The sequence below is a fragment of the Eretmochelys imbricata genome, chromosome 9 (assembly GCF_965152235.1).
Source record: "Eretmochelys imbricata isolate rEreImb1 chromosome 9, rEreImb1.hap1, whole genome shotgun sequence".
NCBI lineage: Eukaryota > Metazoa > Chordata > Testudines > Cheloniidae > Eretmochelys > Eretmochelys imbricata.
Window position 1 is genome coordinate 41,432,127 of NC_135580.1, and position 25,752 is coordinate 41,457,878.

Consider the following 25,752-nt stretch of genomic DNA (forward strand, 5'->3'; position numbering starts at 1 on the left):
TTCTGAAGATCCAAGAGAATATTCATCAGTTATCAGTGAACTTCCAATGCCTGATGGATCAAGAATGATGTCAACCTGGTTGCCCCTGCCCACTGTTGCATTAGGAACATACGAATATAGTATTTGCAATACTGCGTCATATCACATTGGTACATTGTAATGTCAAGTACCTACTTTTACATGATGCTTTCCAGGTGACATTCCACCTTCTCCCACTATACATAACCCACTGAGCTTATCATGCAATGCTGGATATGTAGGGGAAACATTTCTTACTGGCCCTGTGGTGATTTAGCTTCTGTCCAAAAGCATGAGATTTGATTATCTGTATCTCAGCTTGCACAACTATCACTGGTATACTTGGTCATCAAATTCTCCAGCCCCTTTTCAAATCTAGCTACGCAGTTTAACTTTATGAACTCTTGCATTAGTGGATGCCACAGGCAGGTTACAGCTTGTGTGAAGTGTTTTATTTGCTTTTAAATTGACAGCCATGACCTATCCCTAAGTGTAGGAAGATTTTACAATCTCAGGCTCAATAATATATCATTGCTTGAATAATCTGGTACTGTAGCACTAACTTTTCACTTGCTCATTTCAGCAGTATTTAATGTCTCCTGAAATGCTTCTTGTTCCAGTGTCTGAACATGGTTTGCATTCCCTTAACTAACAGCACACTCTGATTAATAAAGACATGCAGCACTGATGAAGACATAAGATAACTGGAATTGGCCATTACTCCCTAATAATAACCTCTGCTGAATAATGACTGGCTTTTCCTGAGCCATCAATTCACCAACCAGTCAATATCTGCTGGCATCACCCCTCGCTTGAAGATGACTGTATAATCATGGCTTATTACTAAACTCTGAAACAGAACACACAATTACTTTCACTGGTAGAGCTTGTGTGATCCTCTTCTGAGGGGAAGAGATTAAAAAAACCACTGAAAATATTCTCAAATACTCCAAACAAACAGGATTTCAATTGTCTGCAGAAGCCACCCAATGTGTCCACTACAGCCAGCCACCTATTGTAATATCCATCCATATGCCTAAACCAGCCATCTTATTTTCTAAGCAGCATAGAAGGGGAGGAGTAATGTGGATAAAATGGACACCCGGATAATCAGTGGCCTTACAGCCATTGTATTGAAGGTGAATGTTCCATTCCATTTAAATGAAGCCATCCTGCTGTCATTATAGATCTAAAAGGTTCAGCTTCGTGGAAGGATTTAATGGTAACCCTTCAGCGGTAATCGGATTAGAGGGGCTCATATAACTGCATGGTCTGAAGAACAGATAAAAGAAACCAGAGTTCAAACTCGCCACAGAGGACAGGCATTGAGCTGTGTGGTGCAGAATCAACTCGCTGTTCTGAGGCTTTGGCTATCATATACCCCAGAAATGCCTGCAAATTTCAATGGTTACTGGAAAATGCTTAGCAATGACAATTTTGAGGAGTATCTGAAAGCACTGGGTAAGATTTCTTTCATGTTTCTTTAGCAAATAATCAATAAAATGCCACCTCTCTTAGTCTTGGGTTGGATTTGATTTCTTCTGGGATAGTCACAACCACAATTTTAATGCAGTCTTTAAAAAATGCTTTCTTCAAAAAATATGATTACTCTGTGTTATGCAAAGTTTTGTTTGATTTGCTTTAAGCGACCTGTTTGCTTTTTACCTTACTACCACTAATCTATGCAGAGATTCAGCTACAGAACTTTAAAGAGCAAGCAAAAATTACTCTCTCAACATACATGTAGGTGGAAAGAAAACAAAATGTGCTTGATGTAGAAGTTTGTGTATATGCAGTTGGCAGGGAGGTACGTAAAATGCTTATTTCTATAGAAGTAGCATTTTTAAGTAATCAGAATGAATTTGTGTCAAATAGCTCAGTAGGAATTAGTAATGTCATGTTTCCTTTCATCTGTTTGTTTAGAAACACGTTTGTTGTGGTAATAAATGTAAAGGGTACAAGGTTTTTTCCAAGTAAGCAAATTAATTCACTTGTAATTAACTTTAGTAAAACAGCCAGGGAACTATGTACTTGTATTTTGGTCCATCCCAATCCTCTCAAGTTGTACAAGTCTTGTATTGTTGTAGATTTGTGGCTTTACTGCAAATCTTTTTTTCTGTTTTGCTTTCAGATGTAAACATTGCTGTGAGAAAAATTGCCAACTTGCTAAAACCTGACAAAGAAATCATTCAGAATGGAGATCATATGATCATTAAAACGCTAAGCACTTTTAGAAACTACATCATGGAATTTGATGTAGGAAAAGAGTTTGAGGAGGATTTAGCAGGGGTAGATGATCGCAAATGCATGGTAAGTATTAGAACTGTTACTATTGCATGACAAAAAAAGATTAGAAATAATTAGTAATAATCCTAGGTCTTGCAGCAGGATGCAGAGGCAAGACATTTTCATGTGGTTATTCTTAGAATTTTTATTTTTGTATTTGACAGCTTCATTTAGACAGGGCTGTAAACTGTTTTTAGCTTGTCTTTACAATAAAGGAATGTTAATGTTAAACTTGAATGTGAAGTTATTTCTTTTATTAAAGAACAGGCTCTAGGTTTAAATTGTCTCTAGTATAATGTAATTGTAGAATGACATTTGCTATTCAAAAAGTCATTTACAGCCACATTGTGCCACCCTTATATTGAGTAGTGCTTCACCACAGAAGCAACCCTGTTGATCTCAGTGGGGTAATTTACTACTTAATATGAGCAAGGGTGACAGGACGGAGGCCCCTAATGTTTAGGAACTGGTGCTTTTCCTCTCTCTCTCTCTCTCTCTCTACCTTCCCTCACTTCTGTGGTGTTGAGAAGTTGTATAGTCAATTACTTGACCACACTCTTTGTTATGAAATATATACAAGAGGCCATAACCAATGCCAGTCAGGTTTATTGCTCTAGGCCAGTTATAATATAGTACAGGAAAAAGGATCTATATGGATGATACCATTTTCCATGAAGCTGTCTCATGCAGCGTTGTTACATTCACCTTGCGCAGAAGGTGTGCTCCCGCAGTTACACCCTTTTTATCCACTACCTGTTTACCAACGAAAGGTACTGTGGATGTCATGTGAAACTAGATTTCACTATAAATCTTCCCACTGTATTTTCCACTGAATGTATCCGATGAAGTGAGCTGTAGCTCACGAAAGCTTATGCTCAGATAAATTGGTTAGTCTCTAAGGTGCCACAAGTACTCCTTTTCTTTTTGTAGATTTAACTGATCAGCTGTCTACCTGGCTTTTCTGGTAGCATGGTGTACCCCTTATATTTTGTTCTGAACACATGTGTTTGAGGTATTAAAGAACGTGAAGACACCTCCTAGGTTTGTCCTAGGGTAGTTAGCCTGTGAGGGGAACTCCCGTTCTGTTGCTATAATAAAATAATCACATGTCCTGATCCTGACAGCTTTCCTATCTACTTAAGCCATAGCTTACTTCAGGTATGCAAAGTGTTATGGAATACTGAGCATAAGTGAACAGGAGTATAATAAAGATATAGGCCAATTTAGGCTATTTAACTGCTATATTTATGTTTAGTAATATTTGTGCTTAATGCTTAATATATATGGTGTGGATAATACATGTTATCAATATAATATATATGCAAGTAGCCAGTATATACTGGTCGACAATGGAGAGTTTCGCTACACTACAGACAGCAGGCTTAGCACATCCATTTAACAAGACAAAACCAGAGCAAATCTTACAGTAAGTAAGTGTCTCCAAGTGCTCTCCCTTGTGAGCTTTTACAAAATATTGTCTCTGGCAAGAGGTATCTCATGACCAATAATACCAATTAGCAGAAAAGGCTCAAGACTATCAAGCTACTTAGATAAGTCTGAGACTGGATGTTATCTCTCCCATTAGTCTTAGGGCATGCCATCTCTGCAATCTCCTAAAGCACAGGAGTTGCTGACGAGCTAAAGAAAATTATTTTACCAGCCATTGTAGCAGGGAAACAAAGCAGAAATGAAATAATAGACTCCCATTCTTAAAAAAACCTGGCCATCTCTATGACTGATTAATATTTTTCTCTGACATCAGGATGTAGAAGTTTACTTTTGATCCAGCAATGGCAGAAAAAGGAAGGTTTACGAGATCCAGTGAAAGGGAATGGCTAGATATGTGTCAAGCCACTGCATGGGCTAAACCTTCAGTACTCTTTGCTTCAGAGCCCAGACACCCGGACGGGAAAAAAAGGCATTTTTCCCCTCCTTCCCTCTTCTCTTTCCCCCCAAAAGGTGGTATAGTATAGTACAGCATTTCTAGTTACTGGCAGCTCCTTAAATCAGGGCATAGAGGCTCAATAGAGAGATATACAACTATTTAAGCTTTATTGACCCTGTGTGATTTGCATGAGTCACAATACTGACTGAATTCTCAAAGACTTGTCCCAGAATTCACTGGGCTTGCTCTAAAACCCAGGATGGATTACCTGGGTGGCATCATCTGCTGCAATTGGTCCAAAATTCCGGTCAGGAATCTGGTGGAATATACCTGAGATATGACACTTTCACCAAGTCTGATCTTACATCTTGGTCACCAATGCTATAAACAATCTAGAACTGCAGCTCTGCAACTAAATAACTACATTAGTAATGTTAGCCTCATTATATCTGCCAGAATTGCCTTGGGTAATAGTGTGGTTTATAGTTTAGTGCTTCCTATGGAATTATAAATGGATTATTTTTTTAAGAATGGTTTCAGAGTAACAGCCGTGTTAGTCTGTATTCGCAAAAAGAAAAGGAGTACTTGTGGCACCTTAGAGACTAACCAATTTATTTGAGCATGAGCTTTCGTGAGCCACAGCTCACTTCATCAGATGCATACCGTGGAAACTGCAGCAGACTTTATATATACACAGAGAATATGAAACAATACCTCCTCCCACCCCACTGTCCTGCTGGTAATAGCTTATCTAAAGTAATCATCAGGTTAGGCCATTTCCAGCACAAATCCAGGTTTTCTCACCCTCCACCCCCCACACAAATTCACTCTCCTGCTGGTGATAGCCCATCCAGTTTCCACGGTATGCATCTGATGAAGTGAGCTGTGGCTCACGAAAGCTCATGCTCAGATAAATTGGTTAGTCTCTAAGGTGCCACAAGTACTCCTTTTTTTTTTTAAGAATGAGATCCCAGCTCTCCTATATCATAGGAGGGTTGCACACTGGAACTGTCTCAGGTTATTTTGCTCTCCAGACCCTGGGAACAATACGCAATGTGGTGCTGTACCAGTGCGATGACTAACTGGCACAGCACCTCCTGCTGGTTGTCCTGGGAATTAGCTCTTTTCCAGCTTTGGAGCACTCTCTGCAGGCCGATGTCTCGCTTGCCGCTGGCCCCGTGTCCCTCCTGGACCCCGGTGCCCTTTACCCTGGGGTTCTGCCCCAGCAGTACCCCCACACTCTGGGTCTCCCCTCCCAGGGGAACCCCCAACCCTCTAAACCCACCTTGCCCCAGTGGCTACTGCCAGTCATCATCTAGCTCTGCTCATTGGGGCAGACTGCAGTCTGTAATGACCACTCATCATTGGCAAGGGGTTAGGACCTGCTGCCTTTGCCTAGTCTTGGGCTGCCCCTCTGCAGCCCCAGTACCTGTGTAGGCCTTCACCAAGGCCTGCAGCCTGGGGACTTATCAGGCTGGAGCTCCCCAAGCTCCCTTTGCCCTTCCCCAGCGCTGCTCGGCTTCAGGTACCTTGCTCCCAGGCAGCTAGCCCTTCTCGCTCCCAGGCTAGAGTGAGACTCTTTCACCTTCTGGCCCTCCACCCTCTTATAAAGGCCAACTGTGGCCTGATTGGGGCATGGCCGCAGCTGTGGCTGCTTCCTCCCATCAGCCTTGCTGTTCCCCGCCACAGCCCTCTCCAGGGCTGCTTTAACCCATTCAGGGCCGGAGCAGGGTGACCACCCCGCTACAGGTGCCCATAGCCTTTGAGTGACTAATCACTAGTTTCTGACTCTGGCACAAATAAGGGACGGAACAAGAAGCACAGGGACTGTTCCTGCCTAGTGTTCCTGGGGGCAAGTCACTCTGAAAGGAGCAGGGAGAAGGTGGAATTTGGCCTTGATTCCTCCTCTCTTCCACACTGGCATGAGCTGGGAAAGTGAGAATGGCTTCATCTTCCAAATAGATGTTGCATCTTGCACACTTCCCCTCTGTGGAGGGAAGTGTGATTTTGAGTATCCTGAGAGGAAGGATGGTTCAGTAGTTATGAAACTGAACTGGGACTTGAGATAACAGACTTCATGTAGGACCTTGGGCTTGTCACTAAATCTCTCTGTGCCTCAGTTTCCCATCTGTAGGCTGGGGATAATATCTCTTTTTCTCACAATCTAAATAGACAAGGCAAGGAGTGGAAGTTCTTCAGGGCAGACACTGTTACTATGAGACATTTACTGGGGCCTTTTGGCGTTATGTTAGTACTGTTAGTAAATGATAATAGAAGCACAACCGGGCCTTGTATGAGTGCTTCCAAATGAAGCACAATCAGGAAATTGCTGCCTTTTCACATCTGTGAAACTAGGCAGAAGCCCATCCTGTGAGTCACAGTGTAGAAGTAAATATTGTTTTGATAGAAAAGTGGTTCAAGTAAATCCTACACTGAGTTGATGTACTAGAAGATACTACAGAGATATTGCCTATGAGGTATCAGGAAGTTCAGTTTTGAGAAAATTCTTGTTGGCAATATACATAACTGTGTTGGATGTAAGCATCTAATGTAAGACCTCAATGTTTTGATGATACCGGTATAAATAACTACGTAGTTGCAGAGGTTGTGAATAACATCTGTACAGCAGCTCTCCTTTTAACTAACAATTATTATTTTCCTAGATCCTATCTGCTTGCTCATTCCCTGACTTCTCAGCAGTGTTGCCAACTCTTGCAATTTTACCTCACAATATTTCGTGGTTTTTTTAAAGCACCAGCTCCTGGAATCATAGGTTTATATCAGAATACCCTGTGATGCCACTAGTCCACTGTGTGTAGATTATTTTTAAAAAGCAGATGAATTAATAGATAATACAAACAGTAAGTTATATCGATACAAGATAAAAAATTGGTGACTCTTCATTGTGTACACTTAGTTTACATTTTGGTCATATTTCCATAGGGAAAATGTAACCTTGACAGGTTGTGGGATAGTTAGAATAATTCCAAATATCAATAGCACCTGTGATGAGGAAAGACTAAAGAGATTGAGCTGATTCTTATCAGAGAACAAAGACTCTGATGTGGCATAAAGGACGTACAGAATGTCACGAGTGGGGTTGGTATTATTGAGCTAGGTGCTTTATCAGGGTTTTTGTCCTTATACTCTGCTAAAGCATCAATACTGATCACTGCTAGAGGCCAGACAGGGCTTGTTGGACCTTTGCTGAATTAAGTTTAAGTATCTTTCAAGTCCATTGTTTTAAAAGAATGGTTTATGTATGATGTGTTCTACACCATGGGGGAGAGCTACTGCCCCTCCTCCAAGAACTAAAAACAGCATGTGGAGATTAAGGCAAATCAGCCCAGTTGTAACCCCACCACAAAGATACCAACTCCTGGAAAGGCTCACATATACTGATTCTCCAGGGACCAAGAGCCAAATAAATGACTCTGGGATAAATAGTCTGATGGACAAATGGACAGGACCTTCTGTTCAAAGAAGGGCTCCAATCCTTGAGAAAGGATTGGAAGGATTGACACCTACCCGAGTCCTTGTTGGAGTTGGTTGATCTCTGGTAAGCTTTTTAGAAAGTGTTTCTTTTATTGTTTTTAATAGGTTTTCTCTGCAATGCGTTCACCTTAAGAATAGAGTGCTTGTTTAGAAAGAGCTGTGTTATAACATGTAATTTTATCTTTTTGAGAAATGCAAGCAGGATGCCTGCATTCATATCAGTCCACAGCAGTAATGTATATTTTCACAGTATTTTCCCTCTGCTGTTGAGTTTTTATTACTTGGATTTGACTTTAACTGTGTTAGCCATAGAAAAATTCTTTACCTTTACTAATTATCCGAGCCTTAAATTTGTGAAAGGATGTGTCTATTCTGCATGTACATTACAATAGTTTAAAGTAATTATTTGACTGTTACAAATAAATTTAACCTTATTCCATTACATTCAGTAATGGAATAAGTAGACTTGATAGGACTGGTTCTGATCTCTCTCCCACCAGGTACAAGGCTACCTGCTTCTTTCAAGTCACTTCTGCTTTACACAAGTGTGAGGTCAGAATTGGGCCCATTATAACATTACATAAGATGTGAAGTTAATTAACAAGTATTTAGGGAGGATCTAGTCCACGGTATTACTGGATTCTACAAGAGGAATGAACTGTTGCTAATCTATTTTATATCAGGAATCATAATTAAGACCATGTCTACCTGAAGAGCAGGCACCCTGTAATTATAATCACAGGGATTTCCATGGGACCGCTCAGAGAGAAAAGTAGTACTCAGCACAAGTCTGAGGCCCATTATCAATTGTGCCATTTTAATGAGATGTGTTGAACAACCTGCTTCTAAATCCGCAGCCCTTCCACTTGACCCACAGGTTGATTCATGTGTCTTGTGTTCCTGCCTCCTTTTCGGATTCTGTCCTCCTGTAACAGTTCTACTTCCTCTGGGCTCTTTGCTCTGTGCTTTCAAGTATGCCCTTACATCCCCCATCTCGAGGATAAAACATCCCTCAGTCCCTGTCGTCTCTCTACCATTCTATCCTCTGGGCTTGTTTCAAACAGTACTACGTTGAGGTACACTAAGGAACTTTTGGTGCATACCCAGAGTGTCCATAGAGGCCAGTTAGTGTGGGACATGCTAGTGCACGTTAGAATTTACAGCCCTCTGCTGTGGAGCCCACAAATTCTGGCGAGTTTGTCTTTCAGTAGAGATTTGAGCAGGCCTATAAGGGTATGTCTATGCAGCAAAGAAAAACCCACGGCTGGCCCGTGCCAGCTGACTCAGGCTCGGGCTGTAGAGCTGTTTCATTCCTGTATAGACTTCTGGGCCCTGGCTGCAGCCCAACTCTGGAACCCTCCCTCCTCGCAGGGTCCTAGAGCCCAGGCTCCAGCCTAAGCATTGAAGTCTACACAGCAATGAAACAGCCCCACAGCCAGAGCCCTGAGCACCCGAGTTGGCTGGCATGGGCCAGCTGTGGGCATCTAGTTGCTGTGCAAACATACCCTAGTTGAACAAACATGTTCCAGAGTCCTATAGTGGCAGATTTCTGTTGCCAGGTGCCAGAACTCAGAGGAGCACCCACAGCAAGAGAGGGACATTGTGGTACACCCTACCAACCTATTTGCTTTGAATTAACTTTTGGTGCTGCAAAGTGAAGCAGAAGACAGGACACTGGGGGCCGGATCATGGTAGCGAGAGTACAAGTGTGAGTGTGGGGGAAAGGATGAAATAAACAGCTCCATTGTGTACATACACAATGTATGTAGATGTTCACCCTGCTCTATCTAGTGTGCTAAAAATAGCAGTGCAGCCTCACGAGTACAATCCTGACTAACTCCTGCGTATACACATGGGAGGCTAGCCCAAGCTGCCACCCATGCCACCACAGCCACCATCCTATATTGAGCATGCTAGCTCAAGCATGTGTGTCTATCCATGCTGGGAAGCCCCTCCCAGCTGCTGTGTAGATCTACCCAATGTGGCTAGGAAGCACAGGCTCAACACACAGATAATGCCACCAGTGGGATACCTTAATCCTGGCCCCATTCTCCCCTCCGCTCCTGGGAATATTTGTTGCATCCTTTGACAGGGTGGCAGAGGTGCGACTGCCACGTACACCCCAGGAAGAAATCTGTCTGAAGAATCCTGGGGATTCACTTTCAATAGGAAGCAACTTTGCAGCCCTTCCAGCACAGGCTCCATCTCTAAGCCACATTCCAGCTCAATGGTCCACTTTTCCAAACCCAGTGGAAGAGTCTCCAGTGGAATGGAAGACAATTTTCAAGTGCATTTAATTTCTATAGTCAGATCAAAACGCAATACATTCAGATCCATAGTCTAAATGACACAAATGTTTCTGTAGGCTGTGCGTGGTCCTTCTGTTCACAAACAGCCAAGCTCTTGGCACCACTTCTTTAGCTACAGTTCCTGCCCACCTGGATCATTTCCAAGTTGATAGGAGAAACCAAACATTTTAAAATTCTTTGTAGATGCTGAAAAGCTTTGTATACTTGGGATGAGTCATTTGCGGAAGAAATGTATTTCCCTGCATCTAACTTCAATTTTTCTTGGACTTCTGGCAAGTCTGTCATGAAACTCATTGAACATGTAGTAAGAGCATCTCTTAGGATACAACATTGTCTTACTACTGTAGATCACTTGCATTTTGAGAACCTTGTTGGAAGCCAGTTTTGCATACTTTCTCCAGCACAACACTGATGCTGTTCAAGAAATTTTATTTGTCTCTGGCTTATCAAGGTTCATGATTGTAAAATAAAACAAAGAAAAAGCCACACATAGAGACAGGCAAATAGGAAACATGAAGGAACTGATTTCCTTACACATGGTTCAGGCATCATGTTCTTTAGGTCATCATCTTCTTCTTTTGCTGCGTTTCAGAGCCTGTAGCATTTCAACAGTTTGGGAACCTAATAGCTTTGTTTTCTCAGCATTTCCGTAGCGGATTCAGCTTCCTGGATTTCATGTGCAAATCCCAACTGAAGCCGGAAAATAAAAAGTGCACACGTTTTTGATTCAGACGGTCCACTGAGAGAAACTGCATTTTCAGGAGAGTGGGTTGCTTCATGCACTACCAGATGGAACTCTTTGTTACAAAGTAGATAGAATGTCTTGTTGAGCTTAGTTCACTTGTTCAGCTCTAGGCTGTCTTTTTGCTGACATTGTCCTATTCCTGCTTATGGTTCTGAGTCACAGTTTGGGCAACACTTATTATGAGTTTGATGTTCAGTGAGCTTTTGTATATTTATTGAGATATCCTGGATCTCCTGGATTTTTGATTGTCCACCTGTACTCGATATTACTGTATCAGCCTTTGCCATCAACTAAATCTCATCCTATGATTCCTGTTGTATGACTAGAGAAGTGTCAGAAGAATGTCCATGTGACACTAACTCATACTGTGTCACTTTAATTGTACTCTGTTTTTATTAGCTTGTCTTTGTGTCGCTAGTCCGGTGGTAACTATATCACCCATGTTGTCTTTTATTTGCAGAGGAGCCAGGTCATGGGTTCAGAGGAGGCCTACCATTTCTTCTCCTCACCTGAGTCAGTCTTCCAACTCCTGTAACTTTGCATTTTTCTCAAACAACTTGTAGATGTAAAGAACGACTATTTTAATGATTGCTTCAGTCCCACTGTGTTCACAATTTCTGTGTAGTAGTTGAAATATTGTTAAAATATTGTACAAGAAGGTAGATTAATGGATTGTTTCAGCTAACCTGTCATTGCTGGAGACATAAATTCAAATTCTGACATAGGTCAAAAGGGAAAGATGAATTTTCTGCTCCATGTTTGATCACATCAGATGATGACCATAATTTTGTTCATTTCAGCAATAAACTGTGGGATTCCTGGTACTGGGTCTGCTCTAAAGCTCTGTAGAGAAGAGTGAAAGGGCAGAGGTGCTGCAAACTTTTGTTACCGTAGCTAACAAAACACAGAACCTCAATCTAAGCTTTTTTTCCTGATTAAGGCATATTGCCTGTGTTTGTCACTGCAGGGCCTTTGCCCCTAGTTTTCTCAGCTTCAGACACATACCCTTTTTCTACTCTTGGGGTCTGGTCTGGTGAGTCAGCAACAATAACTCTGCATCTCTCTGTAGTGCCCTGGAAGTTTGCGCAGTTTTTCCTTGCAGTGTTCTTGGCTTGCTTTAAATGACACAAAAGGGGCTCATCCTGCAAAGTACTGAGCACCCTCAACTATTATTGGCTTCATTGAGTAAGATACGAACAGAATCACTGGATTGAGAAGGACTATGTTCGGGAATGTGGCATACAGTCTTGGGTCACTGCAGCCATTTGCTGCATGGCAATATAAAGACACCTCTCTGAGTGCTATTAGGAAGAAAAACAGAAGTGCCTATGCTGTAGTCCCTAAAGGAAGGGAAATCAATAACACATTTTTGATGAAAGGCAGTAGCTACAATTCACATCTTTAGATGCTACAAGGTGGGATTCTTCTTAAACGTCCATTGTTGTTCTTGATCAGTAAAAAAAAATAGTTCTTTAATTTTTGAACAATTCATGTTATTGTCTTTTATTCATCAATAAAATATGCTAGCAGGTTTAGATTATATGCTGCACTGTGCATGTGAGCACATTAGGGATAGTACAGCAGGAAACATTCTGGAAAGCCAGCATCAAAAGCTTTTGCATTTGGGCCACAAAGGGAAAAATACCGTTTTCTGATAAAACAGTTCTGATGAATACTGGAGTAAATCTCAGAAGTCGATATTTGTGACCCCGTGTCAATATGATTTATCACTAAATGTAGGAATTGTGACTGACCTTACTTCCATGAAGACTACACTAGTGTGGTTGCCACTGGGGGAAATGCAAAAGGATAGTCAATAGGTTTGTTTGGTTTTACTGAATGTTCCATTCATAAATTTTCATTGGCCCACACTTGAAGACTATAGTGTTACTGCTGAAATGGGCATGTGTAATGTGTATTCTGGGCTTTCCTTTTCAGGAAGATGCTTTGGATGCATATTTAAATTACAATGTTCATAACTCACAAACAGATGAGGCAATCAATTTTTTTTAGTGAATTAAACACCCAAGCAAAATAAAGACATCTGAAGAAAAGCAGTTTAATTGAGACCATACAGCTCAGCGCATCAAGAATATGTATAATATAAGGCAACAAATGATAAAACAAACCTCAGAGATAGAAGAAGAAAGATTTATTTGCTGTCTGAGTGTTTAAAAGCTTGTGCTTTCTCAGACTTCTCCAGGATACCTATTTGGGGCAGTGGATACAGTACAATCTATTTTGTAGAGTCACCTCAGACCTGCTAACTAAAGCACTCAAGTACTGTACAGTTAGAATTAAAAACATGGTAAGTAAATTAATAGTATTTACAACCACCTTCTTGTAACTTGGAAATAGAAAACCCAGAGAGGCTTTAGCACAAAAAGGTAAAAGGAAATGGGGGCAAAATAGAACTATTACAGGTGAATAAGTTGTTGGGGGTGACTTTAAAGATCCCAGTGTCAAATAGAGGCCTGAAATACAAGCAGCTATTGAAGGTTGTGGCTTGTGTGTGGAGAAGGAGCTATGTGATTGTGCACAGACACAGTACTATCAGGAGGACATCACTACTGGTTTCCCTCTAAAATTTCTGTGGATATTGTACCCGCTTTAAGCCGCATTTGACCCACAGAGGTTTAAGTGACTAGTCCAAGGTCACATTGCAGCTAAGTGGCAGAGTCAGAAATATAAGCAAGAAGTCCTGGCTCAGTGCCCAGCTCCCATCACAATACCACTTAATTTCATGCATCCTAACTGATTGTTAATGGATATACTGAAATAACTTTAAGCCCCTTAACAAGCTCTTTTGTCCAGTCTATCCTTTTTTGTGACCTGCAAAAATGGAGTTTAACTAAAGTTTAACAATCAGAAGTGTTGTGCAATTTTCAGGACCGGTGGTATCCCCCAGGTAAGCACATGTTGCTTGCTTGGGAATTCTGTAGGTCTGCAGCACATAGATCTATAGGTCTTGTCCTTTTTTTTTTTTTTTTAAAGATGTCAATGTGTTTTGTATTTGTCGGGAACAGGAGTTACAGCGAGCCAGTAAGTAATCCTAACAGGCACACAGTGAGACACAATCATCATGCCAAATGCCTGCCTGCCACTGTCATGTGTTTTCTGCCTCAAACTAAAGTCATTACAGACTACACAAATATTCCACTTCAGCACTGTATTCTGTGCCTTAGTTAATGTTTACAATAATTTAAGGGGGTCTTTTCTTTTAAGAGAATGAAAAGTGTAAGGAAGGTTTAAAGGGTTTGTTTACTGTTTGAAGTAGAAGCGGCAGCACAAGCAGTTATGAATCCAAAAATCTACATTACATTTTTGAAATAACTGGGTGTCTCCCAGCCAAGAGTCACTGAAATATTCTAAGTATTGCTGTGATGCTTGGAGTTCCTTCCCTGGACCTGAAGAAGAGCTCTGTGTGGTTCAAAAGCTTGTCTCTCTCACCAACAGAAGTTGGTCCAATAAAAGATATTACCTCACCCACCTTGTCTCTCTAAAATACTCTTCTTCTTTGTATAAGTAATTAGTTTATAGCGGAAAAGAACTGTTTTATCTTCCAATGTAAACCCCAGCAGGGTACTTCCATAGCTTCCTTCTGAATGTCTGAATCATAGACATAGAGCCTTTTCCCAGCATGTTTAATCTAAGATTTAAATGTTTTAGAAGTTGTGTAATGCACTCCAATAATATAGTAATATTATGGTGATTAAAGTGCCGTGTTTGTGCTGAAGTAAAACTGTTTATACCCTTTGGATGTTTTTTTTTAATGTCTCCTATATTATTTCCCTATAATATGCCCTATTCATGGGAAGGATGTCAAACTGGCAGAAATGGAAACTGAAATATTCACTTTATCCTCCAGGCAGTGTAAGATTTTCAAGGAAGCAAGGAATCCCAGGCTTCAGTGAATTGTTATTAATTTATGACATCAAGATTTTAACAGATGAACCAGGGTTAAAATTTTTCACTCAGAGACCCAAACTCTATCTCCACATCTCTCTCTCGCCTGTTTCCTCTTGAGTCTTAGTTGTCTGTTCAATGTATGTGGTGTCCAGCAGATGGCATTATGCAACAGGCAGCAGCGCTGCAAGCTTTCTTCCTGCTTGTCCATATGGTGAGTAATGTACTCTACAGGGGAGAGATTTCTAAAGTGCATCTCTTGGTATTGAAACCTCCCCCTCAATTACTGGGAGCGGATCACATCCACCCTGACTAAATTGGCCTTCAGCATTGGTTCTCCACCTGTAAGGTAACTCACTTCTCTTCATGTGCCAATATATATTTATGCCCGTATCTGTAATTTTCACTCCATGCAGCTGAAGAAGTGGGGTTTTTACCCACAACAGCTTATGCCCAAATAAATGTTAGTCTTTAAGGTGCCACTGGACTCCTCATGGTTTTTGTAGCTAACCTGGTCACATCTCATGGAAAATAGAAATAGATCTCTTCTGTTCTAAAAATATTGCCCTATTTCCACTCAGTAGTATTTTCTCAGTTGCTTTTTTTTTTATCAGCCATTAAGAGTTTGAGCTAAAGGGAAAACCCCCAATGATAAAATACTACTGATTAAGATTAATTCTCCTGACATACCAATTTCTGCTACCTCTGGAACAAAGATGAGGAGAACACTGTGTTCTTCTCTAATAGGTTCTGTTCTCTTTGAATCCTGTAGGAAAATGAGCACAACATAAGGTCAGAAAAGATTTGATTTGCTTGCATCATTCAAGTGTGTATGTATATCCATGCATCCAAAGAGAAGGCAAAAAAGACTATTGGGAATTCTAGGTAATAAAACTGCAGAATTAATGCAATCTCTTGCCTTGTGCCTCTGGGGGGTCATGCTAAATCACTTAAAGGAATGTCTAACCTTGATTGGTAAAAAGGAACATAAAAACATTGCATTTTTCTGAGGTCAGACAGCATTTTAATCACCTTAGAAAGCTGAGGGGGGGAATAAAGTTGTCTCCCTGTGCTGCTAGAAAGATTTCTTTATTTTCCCCAGCTGAACTAGACTAGAGAGGAGTTATCAGACCTCTTACAAGTTAGACAAAGATGCATAAAGTTTATTATTGTTGATATGAGCATTGGATGAACATAACCTTATTCTGATCTCACACTGGCTTTACACCTACATAATGCAACTGATTTAAATGGAGTTATTCCTGGTAAACAACAGTGTAAGATCAGAATAGAATCAGGCCCAGTGTGTTGCTGCTTTGTGGCTTATGATTTACATTATCTGTGCAAACTATATGTAGTGAATTACTTACTACATACATTTAGCTTTTTTTGTGTCCATAAGTTATCTTCACATGGGGGTGGTCCATTTTTACAGATTTTTTTCATTATTCAGAATTGTTTGACAGCTTTATATGAATTTATTTCAGACTATGAATTGTTGATACATTATTCACTTTGATTAGTTGCTATTGGTTGCCTAAGTCACCAACTATTGTTTACACTCTGGGATTGGATGACTGAAGAATTTATAAACGGATAAAAAGGAATCAAATAAATTTTAAGATGGATATATTCACCCTCCTCTCAAAACCCATGGCACCAAATGCATTTTTCACAAGTATGTTTGAGACTTACCTAATTTGTGAATAAAAACCAAAAACAAATCAATGGTTCAATGTTCATAGGAATGAATATAAAGTATTGTGAATGCCACAAAAGTGAATTTACAGGCTTTATTAGGACAAATATTTGGAAATTTATTTTTTGCCATATTTGTCCAGTTTTAACTAATATTCATAGGTACTTGTTCTACAATTAGCTTTCATGGGGACCACTCCCGTTCCACTTGCAGTCAGTAGAAAATGCTCCGCTTGACTTCATTGGGGAAGGACTGAGCCTTTTATTTGTAAATGTTTCTTTCACTGAAGTGATTTTTCCATGCTGTATTCAGCATTACAGGCCAAACAGGCTTTAAGTTTCACTGTGGCTGTGCTTGGCAAAACACAGTTATCCGGTCAGTTCCGTTCCCCGCTACCCACTATGCAATGGGAAGAATGCACTTCACTCAGTTCTCTAGGAAGGTGAGTGGGCCAGATTCTCAGCCAGTGTAAACCAGTGTAGCTTCAGAGTCGAGCTCAGTAATGTGAATGAATATTTCTTCTGTTTTGAAATTACCCCCCTCCCCTCCCCTCCCCACACACACTCTTTGAATGCCTTGATATTGACCTTCTCTAATTTTTCTTTTTTATAGAATATTTATGGCCTTTATATTTATGTAAATAATTAGGGTGCAGATCTTGCCCTCAGTTTATGCAGCCCCATTGTCCTCCCTCTTTGTCACTTAATCTTGTTCATCACAAACTGCTTTTGATTAGTTCCAATACAATTTGATTAGTTTCTTCTATGGTACAAAGACTCCTGAAAACCTGCAAAAGTCAAGGTACGTAGTTAAAAATAATAATGGGAGGTTGTTGATGCTTTTTCCTTAACAAGTGTCCCTTGAGTATGTCCTGTATATTCACCAACATTTCTTAAACATCTTGCTTTAATCATTTCCATTAGTATATTTCATGAGCCCGCATAGCCTTCCTGCTCTTCATTTACTAGTGCGTATGGGGGTGGATAGAACAATATTGCTGATTGCCATGGCAGCATTGTGCATATCTGCAGCTATCATTAATTCTTAATGGAAGGGTTCAGGCTGTGAGGAACCCACCAGTAAAGGAAGCCAACTTAATCTTTAATGGAAATTGGTTTTAAAATAGACATTGCAAAAAGAGACAAATGAAAACTAGTGTTACGCTTGTGAATCTTATGAATGGCTAGAACATCTACATCTTAGAAGTTCGAATTTTCTAACTGGCCATTTTAACCCTTTGTGACTTATTTCACAATAATTTTTATGCATATCTTCTCCTGTCAGATGAATGTGCTGAACATGTTGTAATCAGTAGTCCTTCATGTGGTAAGGTATTAAGACAGTAAAATGTAGGTGGTTCTTTATGAATGTGATTTGCTGCTGAGTTTATTTTAGAGGGAAAGACCAAAACATTTCTGAATGCATTGTAAAAAGTGGAGAGACTTTTAGCAAGGACAGTTGAATAGTTTGTCTTCAGAGACTCCATATGACTGACAGTGCCTCACTTACATTTATTTACCCTGGCAATCTTTCTCATGATTCATTTTCTATGCTTGTTTAGTTGGAAGCTTCCCCTGGGATTTATAGATGATGGCTATCATGGTTATCATTTGAGAATTAATTGTTTGTAACATACACATCCTCAAAAAAGAATAGGGATGAGTAGTACTTAAGCCCTATTCAGTGTTCAACTCCTGAGCATGACAAATGTAGGTTGACTTCTTTTTAAAAAAAAGCAAGGTGGAGACAAGTGAATTTCCATAATGTCTGTAGAATTAAACCTTTTCTCCATTTTTGACTGCTCACAGAGGTAATGTCTTCAAGGCTTTCAAGATTTGCACAGTAATTCCTTACTTTTTTATTCCTTGGACTCAGTTCTCCACTCTGTTACACTGGTTTAAAACCAGTATTATTCGACCAGTGCTCAGGGTAACACTGGAGTAAAACTAGTGTAATGGAGCCAAAAATCAGGTCCTTTTTGTTTTTATATCACAAAACAATATTTCATTTCAATCCATCGTACATTGTTACAAGAAAAAAACCTAGTCGTTGCTTTTAAAGATAAATAAGCTGTACTGCCTTAGGGCCTGAGCCTGCAAATGCTTACACATGTGAGTTGTTTTACTCATAGGAGAAGTCCCATTGAACTACTCAGGTAGTCATGTATAAATGTTTACAGAATTATGCCCAACCCAGCACAGCCACTGGGACTTACACCCTTTCTTAAAGTTAAGGGCATGTTTGAGTGCTTTGCTAAATAAGAAAGGGTTGCTGAGCCAGGGCCTAAAAGGGTATTTAATAAAACCAAAAACGTAATGAAGGAAATCTGCCATAGTTTCAGCATCTCCATAACTAAAGAAGGGTCTCCCAGGTAGAGATGCTACTTCCACAGAAAGTCTTGATCGATGATGTCAGACAGCCTGGGACATGAACGGCAGCTCAGCATTTGGATGCACAGGAAAGGCCTAGACAGTTATTGTTAGGTACAGCCGATTATTATTTTAAGGCAGGGTGTAGTTGGTCCCAGGCATGTGTAGGATCTGAAGGAAGGATTGGGGAGGCCACCTATTGATGGGAAACGTAACTTTTAGAAGGTCAAAGTTTCAGGCCCTTTTGGAAACATACTACTAATTTGAGCACCAATGGAAAGAGTGCATGTGTGTATAAAAAAGGGAGAGCGGTCATACATGTGAATTAAGGCAGCTTTTTCTCCTGAGCTCGAGGGTCAGCATTTGTGAAGAAATCATGTAGAGTGCTTACATTACCAAAAAATCATAGATCTGACTATACCACATGGATTCTTACAACAGCTTTAAGAGTCTCCTGCTTTTCTGGTGTATTGAGACACCCAGCTTCATTTCCTGTGGCTCAGGCTTTGCCATCAAACTACATTTAATTGTTCTTTTTAATGACTTCAAGAAGTTTAAAAAAAAGTGTGTGTGAGTTATACTCTTCTCTTCTTAGTAATGTGATAGTGTGATTAAAATACCTATTGTATTACACTGAAGCTTTCCTTTAAGGAAATTGACTCCACCTAAGTGTAATAGATGAAACTGAATGCCATAATAATGCTGAATAACATGTATATATTTTGCTAGACTAACGTGAGTTGGGATGGAGATAAACTTCTTTGCGTACAGAAAGGAGAAAAAGAAGGCCGTGGTTGGACCCAGTGGATCGAAGGAGATGAAATGCACCTGGTATGGTCATGTAACATGTTTTAGATGCCACAATTTTTTTTTATTTATTCAAATGGTGAAAGTAACAGCACACAGCTTGCCGCACCTTATCTTGGCTTACTGTGGAGTAATTAAACATTGGTGTTGCATTTGACTTGCTTCTAGAGCAATAATTTCATGCCGGGCCATTATTCTCTCATGCCCCTTCTGCAAAGAGCAATGTTCTAAATTCAGGCAATCTTTGTGTTAACTGTTTGTTCCCAGATCTATCCATTTAAATTGTGTGCACAGAGGAAGACGTGTCATAGAAATATCCTTCATGCACTCAGTGATATAAACAGTATGGGGACTGAAGAAATTCTGTATCTAGCAGCATAAGCCAGAGGGAGAAAAAAATACCATTGTTCTTTTTAAATATGGGCCAGAATGAATGCTGGCTTAGAAAACAAAGAGAGCAGTTTTGTTTGTAAAACGCCATGCTCTTTCTGACTGTTGTATCTATATTTCCTAGTTAACAGCAACTAACATAAGTTTATAACATTTTTTTTCTAGATAGAGGTTCATAACATCCTCTTTGAGGCTTACCTGATGTGGTAAAATGTTCTTTTCCCACTGAAGGGGGCAAATCAGATCTCTAGTCCCACTCACCGTTCAATTCACGCAGCACCTAGGAGTTTTCTGTTTAGAATGCTGAATCCCTGTCTCCAGATCAGTAGCACAATGCCATCAGAGATCTCTGCAACAGCACCCAGAGCCAAGTGAATTCCACTTTACTGCATAGAAGGGTCTGCGAAAGGTTAGGAGGGAAAGAGGCCCAGAAACACATTTAGGTCTGTCCCATGTAATCAATTTTTTTTGTCCACACACTGCCTAATGCCTTTGTGCGTGACCTCTATGGATGATACTATGGCCCCAGTGAAGCCAATGGTAAAACTCCCACTGACTTCAGTGGGGTCAAGATTTCACCCACACATGTATTTTTCACAGTCAGTATAGCCTCATTGTCCCCAGTTTTACATCACTTGGCACACTGGCCTTGAGCTACCATCATTGCATCAAGAAATAATGGATAGGAATCCCCTTTGAGCCTGCTAATCCTGCTTCTGAATCAATCTGCGTGACAGCTCCTTCGTTCAGTCATTCGTTCCCTCTGTGGAGCTGAACACGTGTTGTCTCAGTAATGCTCCCAAACCTTGCTGAGGAGAGAAGTTAATGAGGGGGGTCAAAAGTCAAAGCTGGATCTCCCACTGACATTGCAGAGCACTTATCACAGGGAAAAGCAGCCAGTTCTTTTTAAAAAACATTTCTTCTAATTGCTCTGTAGCCTTTGCTAGTTTGTTCTGTAAATAGAGTGACCAGATGTCCCAATTTATAGGGACAGTCCCGCTTTTGGGGTCTTTTTCTTATATAGGCTCATATTGCCCCTCACCCCCGTCCCGATTTTTCACGTCTATCTGTAACACATATCTTTACATGTGTTGTTGTTGCTGTCCAGGTCCCCATTCCTACATATGTCTGGCGTATTCAGGCTCCAGGCAGGGGAAGTCTGCTAGGAGCCATGGAGAAAGTAATCCTTGTCACAATGGCAGCACAGATGTGGAGTCCTGCTATGTTTAACTTTAAGGACATGTATTTCTCCATCTCTTTTCAGCAAAGCAATTACATACGTGCTTAAGTGCCATTGACTTTTTAGCATCCAGACCTGCTGCTTCAAGGGCTCTCTGAAAAAAGGCCACTGGGAGGGTTCCTATTCAAGCATACACATAACCAACATTGCCAGTTCCAGCTCAGCATGACATGTGCCAAATCACACTCTTTTCTACCAGCCAAGTACTGACACTGCTGTATATAAAATACTCTGGGTGGAGAAAGTCTCTAAACTGCTTTAATGCCCAGCCTTTTCTGATGTACATTTTGTCACTTCTTGTATGTTTCACTAACTCAAAAAGGCATCATCAGTCCCATTGGAATCCTCAGTGTGGTCTCCTCTCCTTTGACCTTATTTAAAACTTGTAAAACTTTTAAATAATTGAGATCGTCAGGTCTCTGTCATTCTGAGAGCCCTTTGGTGCCAAGGCAAATTATCATAAACATATTTTATGATACTTCAATAATTATTTTATGATCCTATTGAACTTTACACAATGATCCAAATATTTATTTAAACATTTGCACAGTTTTATAATATATTGAGTGTTATGCCTTGGAGTTTAGTAGTTTCCCAACCTGCTAGTTCTCCTGGTCTGAATTTTGTAGTATGATGGTCTTCTTTTTCCTTCTTTTTTTTCCCCCCTTTCTTCCTCAAATTCTGTTTCACTACAGTGACTTAAAACAGGCACTTATCTGGCCATTCTCCAATTCCTTCTGAATTTTATAACCTTTTTCTTTTGTATTGACTGCCTCTCACAGTTTGTGGTGTTTTTTTTAATCAGTAGGTTTCATAACTTTACTGCATGTTCCTTCTTCCAGACTGATATATCAGAGTGAACAAAATTGGTTCTAATACCAATCCTTGTAGAACTCTACTAGTTGTTTCCATTCATCCTGAACTGTGTCCTCTTACTAGTATCTTTGAAATCCAGCCATCCATTCAAGTAGCTCAGCCCAGTAATATACTTATTGTCCTAGATTAGTCTTTGTGTGATACTATATCAAAATTTTTCCTTTAGTCCTAGCAAACTATGTTCATGGCTTCCCTGTCAATTTTGTCTCACGCCCTGAAAACGTTCAGTAAGACATTTTCAAAAATTTTCTCCAAGTTAGGTCTCTAAGTTCAGTTAAGTCAGAAATGTCAAAGTTCAGCCCTTTCCTATTCTTCAGGAGGTTTTCTCAATACTGTCCCCACCGCTGAAGTAAAGTTTGTGAAGCTGTAATTGGCTGGATCTTCTCCAGAACACCACCTACAGTGGCTCTCATTTTTCAATGACCATGTACCACCTTGTGGTATTTATCTTTATTGCCGTATTTCCTATATTTAATGTGGAAAATACTGCAAATAGCATAGTAAATGTAACTACTGCTTATGGGAGATGTCCAGTTTTTAATGATATCCTCTCCATCTCTCTTGCTACATCCTTGATGATTCTGGAACAGATCCTCTTTGCTTGTTCTGTGTCTTAGGTCCCAGTCTTGCAAGCTGTTGTGCCTGGGTAGAGCTCTGTGCGGGAATAAGAGTCTACCTATGCAGAGCAGCTTGCAGGATTGGAACCTTAGTCTTCGGGGTGAAATCCTGGTCCTGTTGAAGTCAGTAACAAAACTCCCGTTGTCTTCAGTGGAGTCAGGATTTCACTCCAGATGTTTAATGTCTTAATTATTTGTTCAGGCTTTATCTTGATTTTCTTCAGTAGTGGTTTCCTTCCTAACCAATGTTCCTTTGCGAACACTTGATCCAAACCAATTATCATCCCCATCTTTCAGAGGCACCAGTGTCTCTTTTATTTTACTTTATGTTCCTTGTGTACTTGAAGGCTTTTTTATCTGTTTCTCTTTTCCTCTATCTACAGTATTTAAATAATTGTTGAGTTAGATAGAAGCTTCCTTTTCCTTCGTTTGTCTAATCATTTTATACGATTTCTATATACCTTCCTTTTAACTGCAGTCCTATTTTGTACATGCCTTTCTTTCTTGATCATTTTCTGCTCTCTTTCCTTCACCCTCATTGGTCTTTTGTATTCCTGCAATATCCATTGCTAGATCATGGGCATTTATTAATTTATCTTTGAACACATTTCATTTCCTCTTCTTTTGTTTTATCATATTGATTTAATTTCTTGCGTTCTTTCTAAGTTCGCTCAAGTAAAATCAATGAGCAGATTTGAAAAAGTAAGTGGTGGCTGTTTCCTAATCTCTGCTCATTTGTGACCCCAAAATGAGGAGCTACTTGCAGCATATTGTGCAGATTTTCATAAAATGGTTCTTCTTTTTTAGGTGCTTTGATGAGCAACAAAAGTGTTATTGTGTTCTTATTTGGCTTCAGCACGAACATTCGTTAAGATAAACAAGATGTTCCATACTTCTCTCAGAGCTGTTCTCTCAAGATGGGTACACCCTGAAGTGCATCTGTTTACATGCTGCAGTTCACACTGTGAAGTTTATCTCTGCAGCCTCTACTACCAACTGATTTTTTTTTTAAAGTCTTAGATTATGAAACGCAACATGGCAGCCACCAGACAAAAGTGCTGGATATCCAGCCAAGCATGCTCCACTCAAATCCAGCCTTTGGGTAAAATCCTCTGTCCTACGGAGCACTGCAGAATGCACTGGATCACTTCTAAACTGCTTCTTCTCTGCCCTGTCAGTTCTCCATTACCAATTATCTTCATGGAGCTATCCAAACATCAATTAGGGATTGCACCCTTCTTGGTTCCCTCTTTTACATAATGTGTAATGAAACAGAAAAGTACCAGGTCCACTCACTGTTCAATATACTTCTTCCAGTTAATTTGTCAGATTCTGAGGCAATTTTTCAGCGGCCTTCTGTTTTTGACACTTGCAACTGGTTACCCATGCATCAGTGAGGACACAGTCCTTATGCAGATGCAAAAACTTATTTTTGCACATGTAGCTTGGGTACTATTCAATTTGCATATGCAGATATGCTGCTTATATGCCCACAATGGATAAATGTCCATTTAGATGTGTGCAAAAAGTAACGTGTGCAAAAGTGAGAATCCTTACAACAGTGGAATCCTAGGCTGGATATTTGTCCCTTGTACTAATTATTAGCTTTTTTCTTTCCACAGTTCTATCCAATTTCAGTTATTGTTGCTGCATCATCATACATTCCTATTATCAGATTACTCTAACACTTGTTCCTTAATTTGAATCCACCGTAATTGTCCATCTAATATTTGACTTAACCATATAAGTAGGTGTTTTAGAAACTGACATTTACACAGTACATCCATGTGTGTAAGTCACACTTATGACTCATATTTTCCTTTCAGGAAATCAGAGTAGGCGGTGTCAAATGTAAACAAGTCTTTAAGAAGGTACAGTGAACCTAACCTGCCCATTGCTGATACAGAGATGAAGAAGAACAGAATAGAATGTATGGACTTGCTACCAAAGCACCACCTGCTCTTAGTGCCCAAGTATATCCTTAACATCTAGCGAGCAGACCCCCTGAACATCTGTGCAAATGAAATTAGAACTGTGTAGTGCTGTCTTTGCAAAAAGGATTTTTTTTAAAGAAATCATTCTAACTAAACACAATCATTTTTAGAAATGCCAATTAAAGATACTGAAAATCATAAATCACTGTGTGTGCCTTACTTTATGGTAGATCTAAGTCTAAAGTAGTTTAATATAAGTGAGTTTGAGGGTTTTAAAGTATTGTTATTGCTGTTTTTCATTTACACTAAGGCCACTTTACATTGCAGTAGTCATGTGAAGCATCCTTAAGGTGGACTTTCTTTGTAATATCTTGTGGTGGGGTGTAAACCACATAGATAAACAAAGGGGTTAGCAGGAGTCAGACCTCAAATTAGTCCATCTGGCTGTAACTGGAGGGTGTCTCAGGCTTGGGGAGGAGCTGGGTGGTCTTCTGATGGAAGGAAGTGAAAATTACGGGGAGAAGGTCCAGGAGAGAGACCCAGGACAGAAAGACCCAGGAGGCAGAGGAAAGAAACCACAGGGAAACTAGCCTCAGGGGTAGGCCCTGGGAAAGGGTCTACATTCTAGAGAAGTAGCCCTCGGGATCAGTTTTCCACAACAGGAATGGAGCTGCGGAGAACCTGGAGGGATTGAAAGCTCAAACCCAGATAGATGAAGGTTGTTTTAGCAGTAGTTGGGGCTTCCTGAGTTCTGTTGGGAAGAAATCTGGAACCCCACCCCCAGCCCTGGAAAAAAAGAATGGGACTACAGAGGAGCCCAGGACAGATGGAAGATGCCATGTTGATAATTAGAGTTGTGTGGGACATTCATACCCGAGAAAGGGTGAGACTTTAAAGTGACCTGGCAAGAGGATTGAGTAACAAGAAGATGTAGACCACTGCAGGGGCAGAGGGATAATTGGCAGAGGACGCCACAGGAGAAGTCCCTACCACACCACATCCTGCCACAAAGGGTCACTCTAGCTGGTGAGTCCCTCTTTGACAGCCCCTTTTTCAGTGCTGGAGAATGTAAAGGGCCATTCGTGTAAATGTGGATCAGATCCAAAGTATTTTGTTGTTTTTAAAAAAACCCAAAGATTGAAGTCCTGACTCCACTGAAATCAATGGCAGTTTTGC

At 40.3% G+C, this 25,752-nt stretch overlaps 1 protein-coding gene across 1 annotated transcript; it reads left to right on the forward strand.

Moving 5' to 3' along the window:
• The first annotated feature begins 1,406 nt into the window (after nucleotides 1-1,406).
• Nucleotides 1,407-24,522, forward strand: RBP1 (retinol binding protein 1). The gene is made up of 4 exons (XM_077826709.1): nucleotides 1,407-1,479; nucleotides 2,150-2,328; nucleotides 19,442-19,543; nucleotides 24,469-24,522. The coding sequence occupies exons 1-4, from the start codon at nucleotides 1,407-1,409 to the stop codon at nucleotides 24,520-24,522; spliced, it is 408 nt and encodes a 135-aa protein (XP_077682835.1).
• Nucleotides 24,523-25,752: the final 1,230 nt, after the last annotated feature.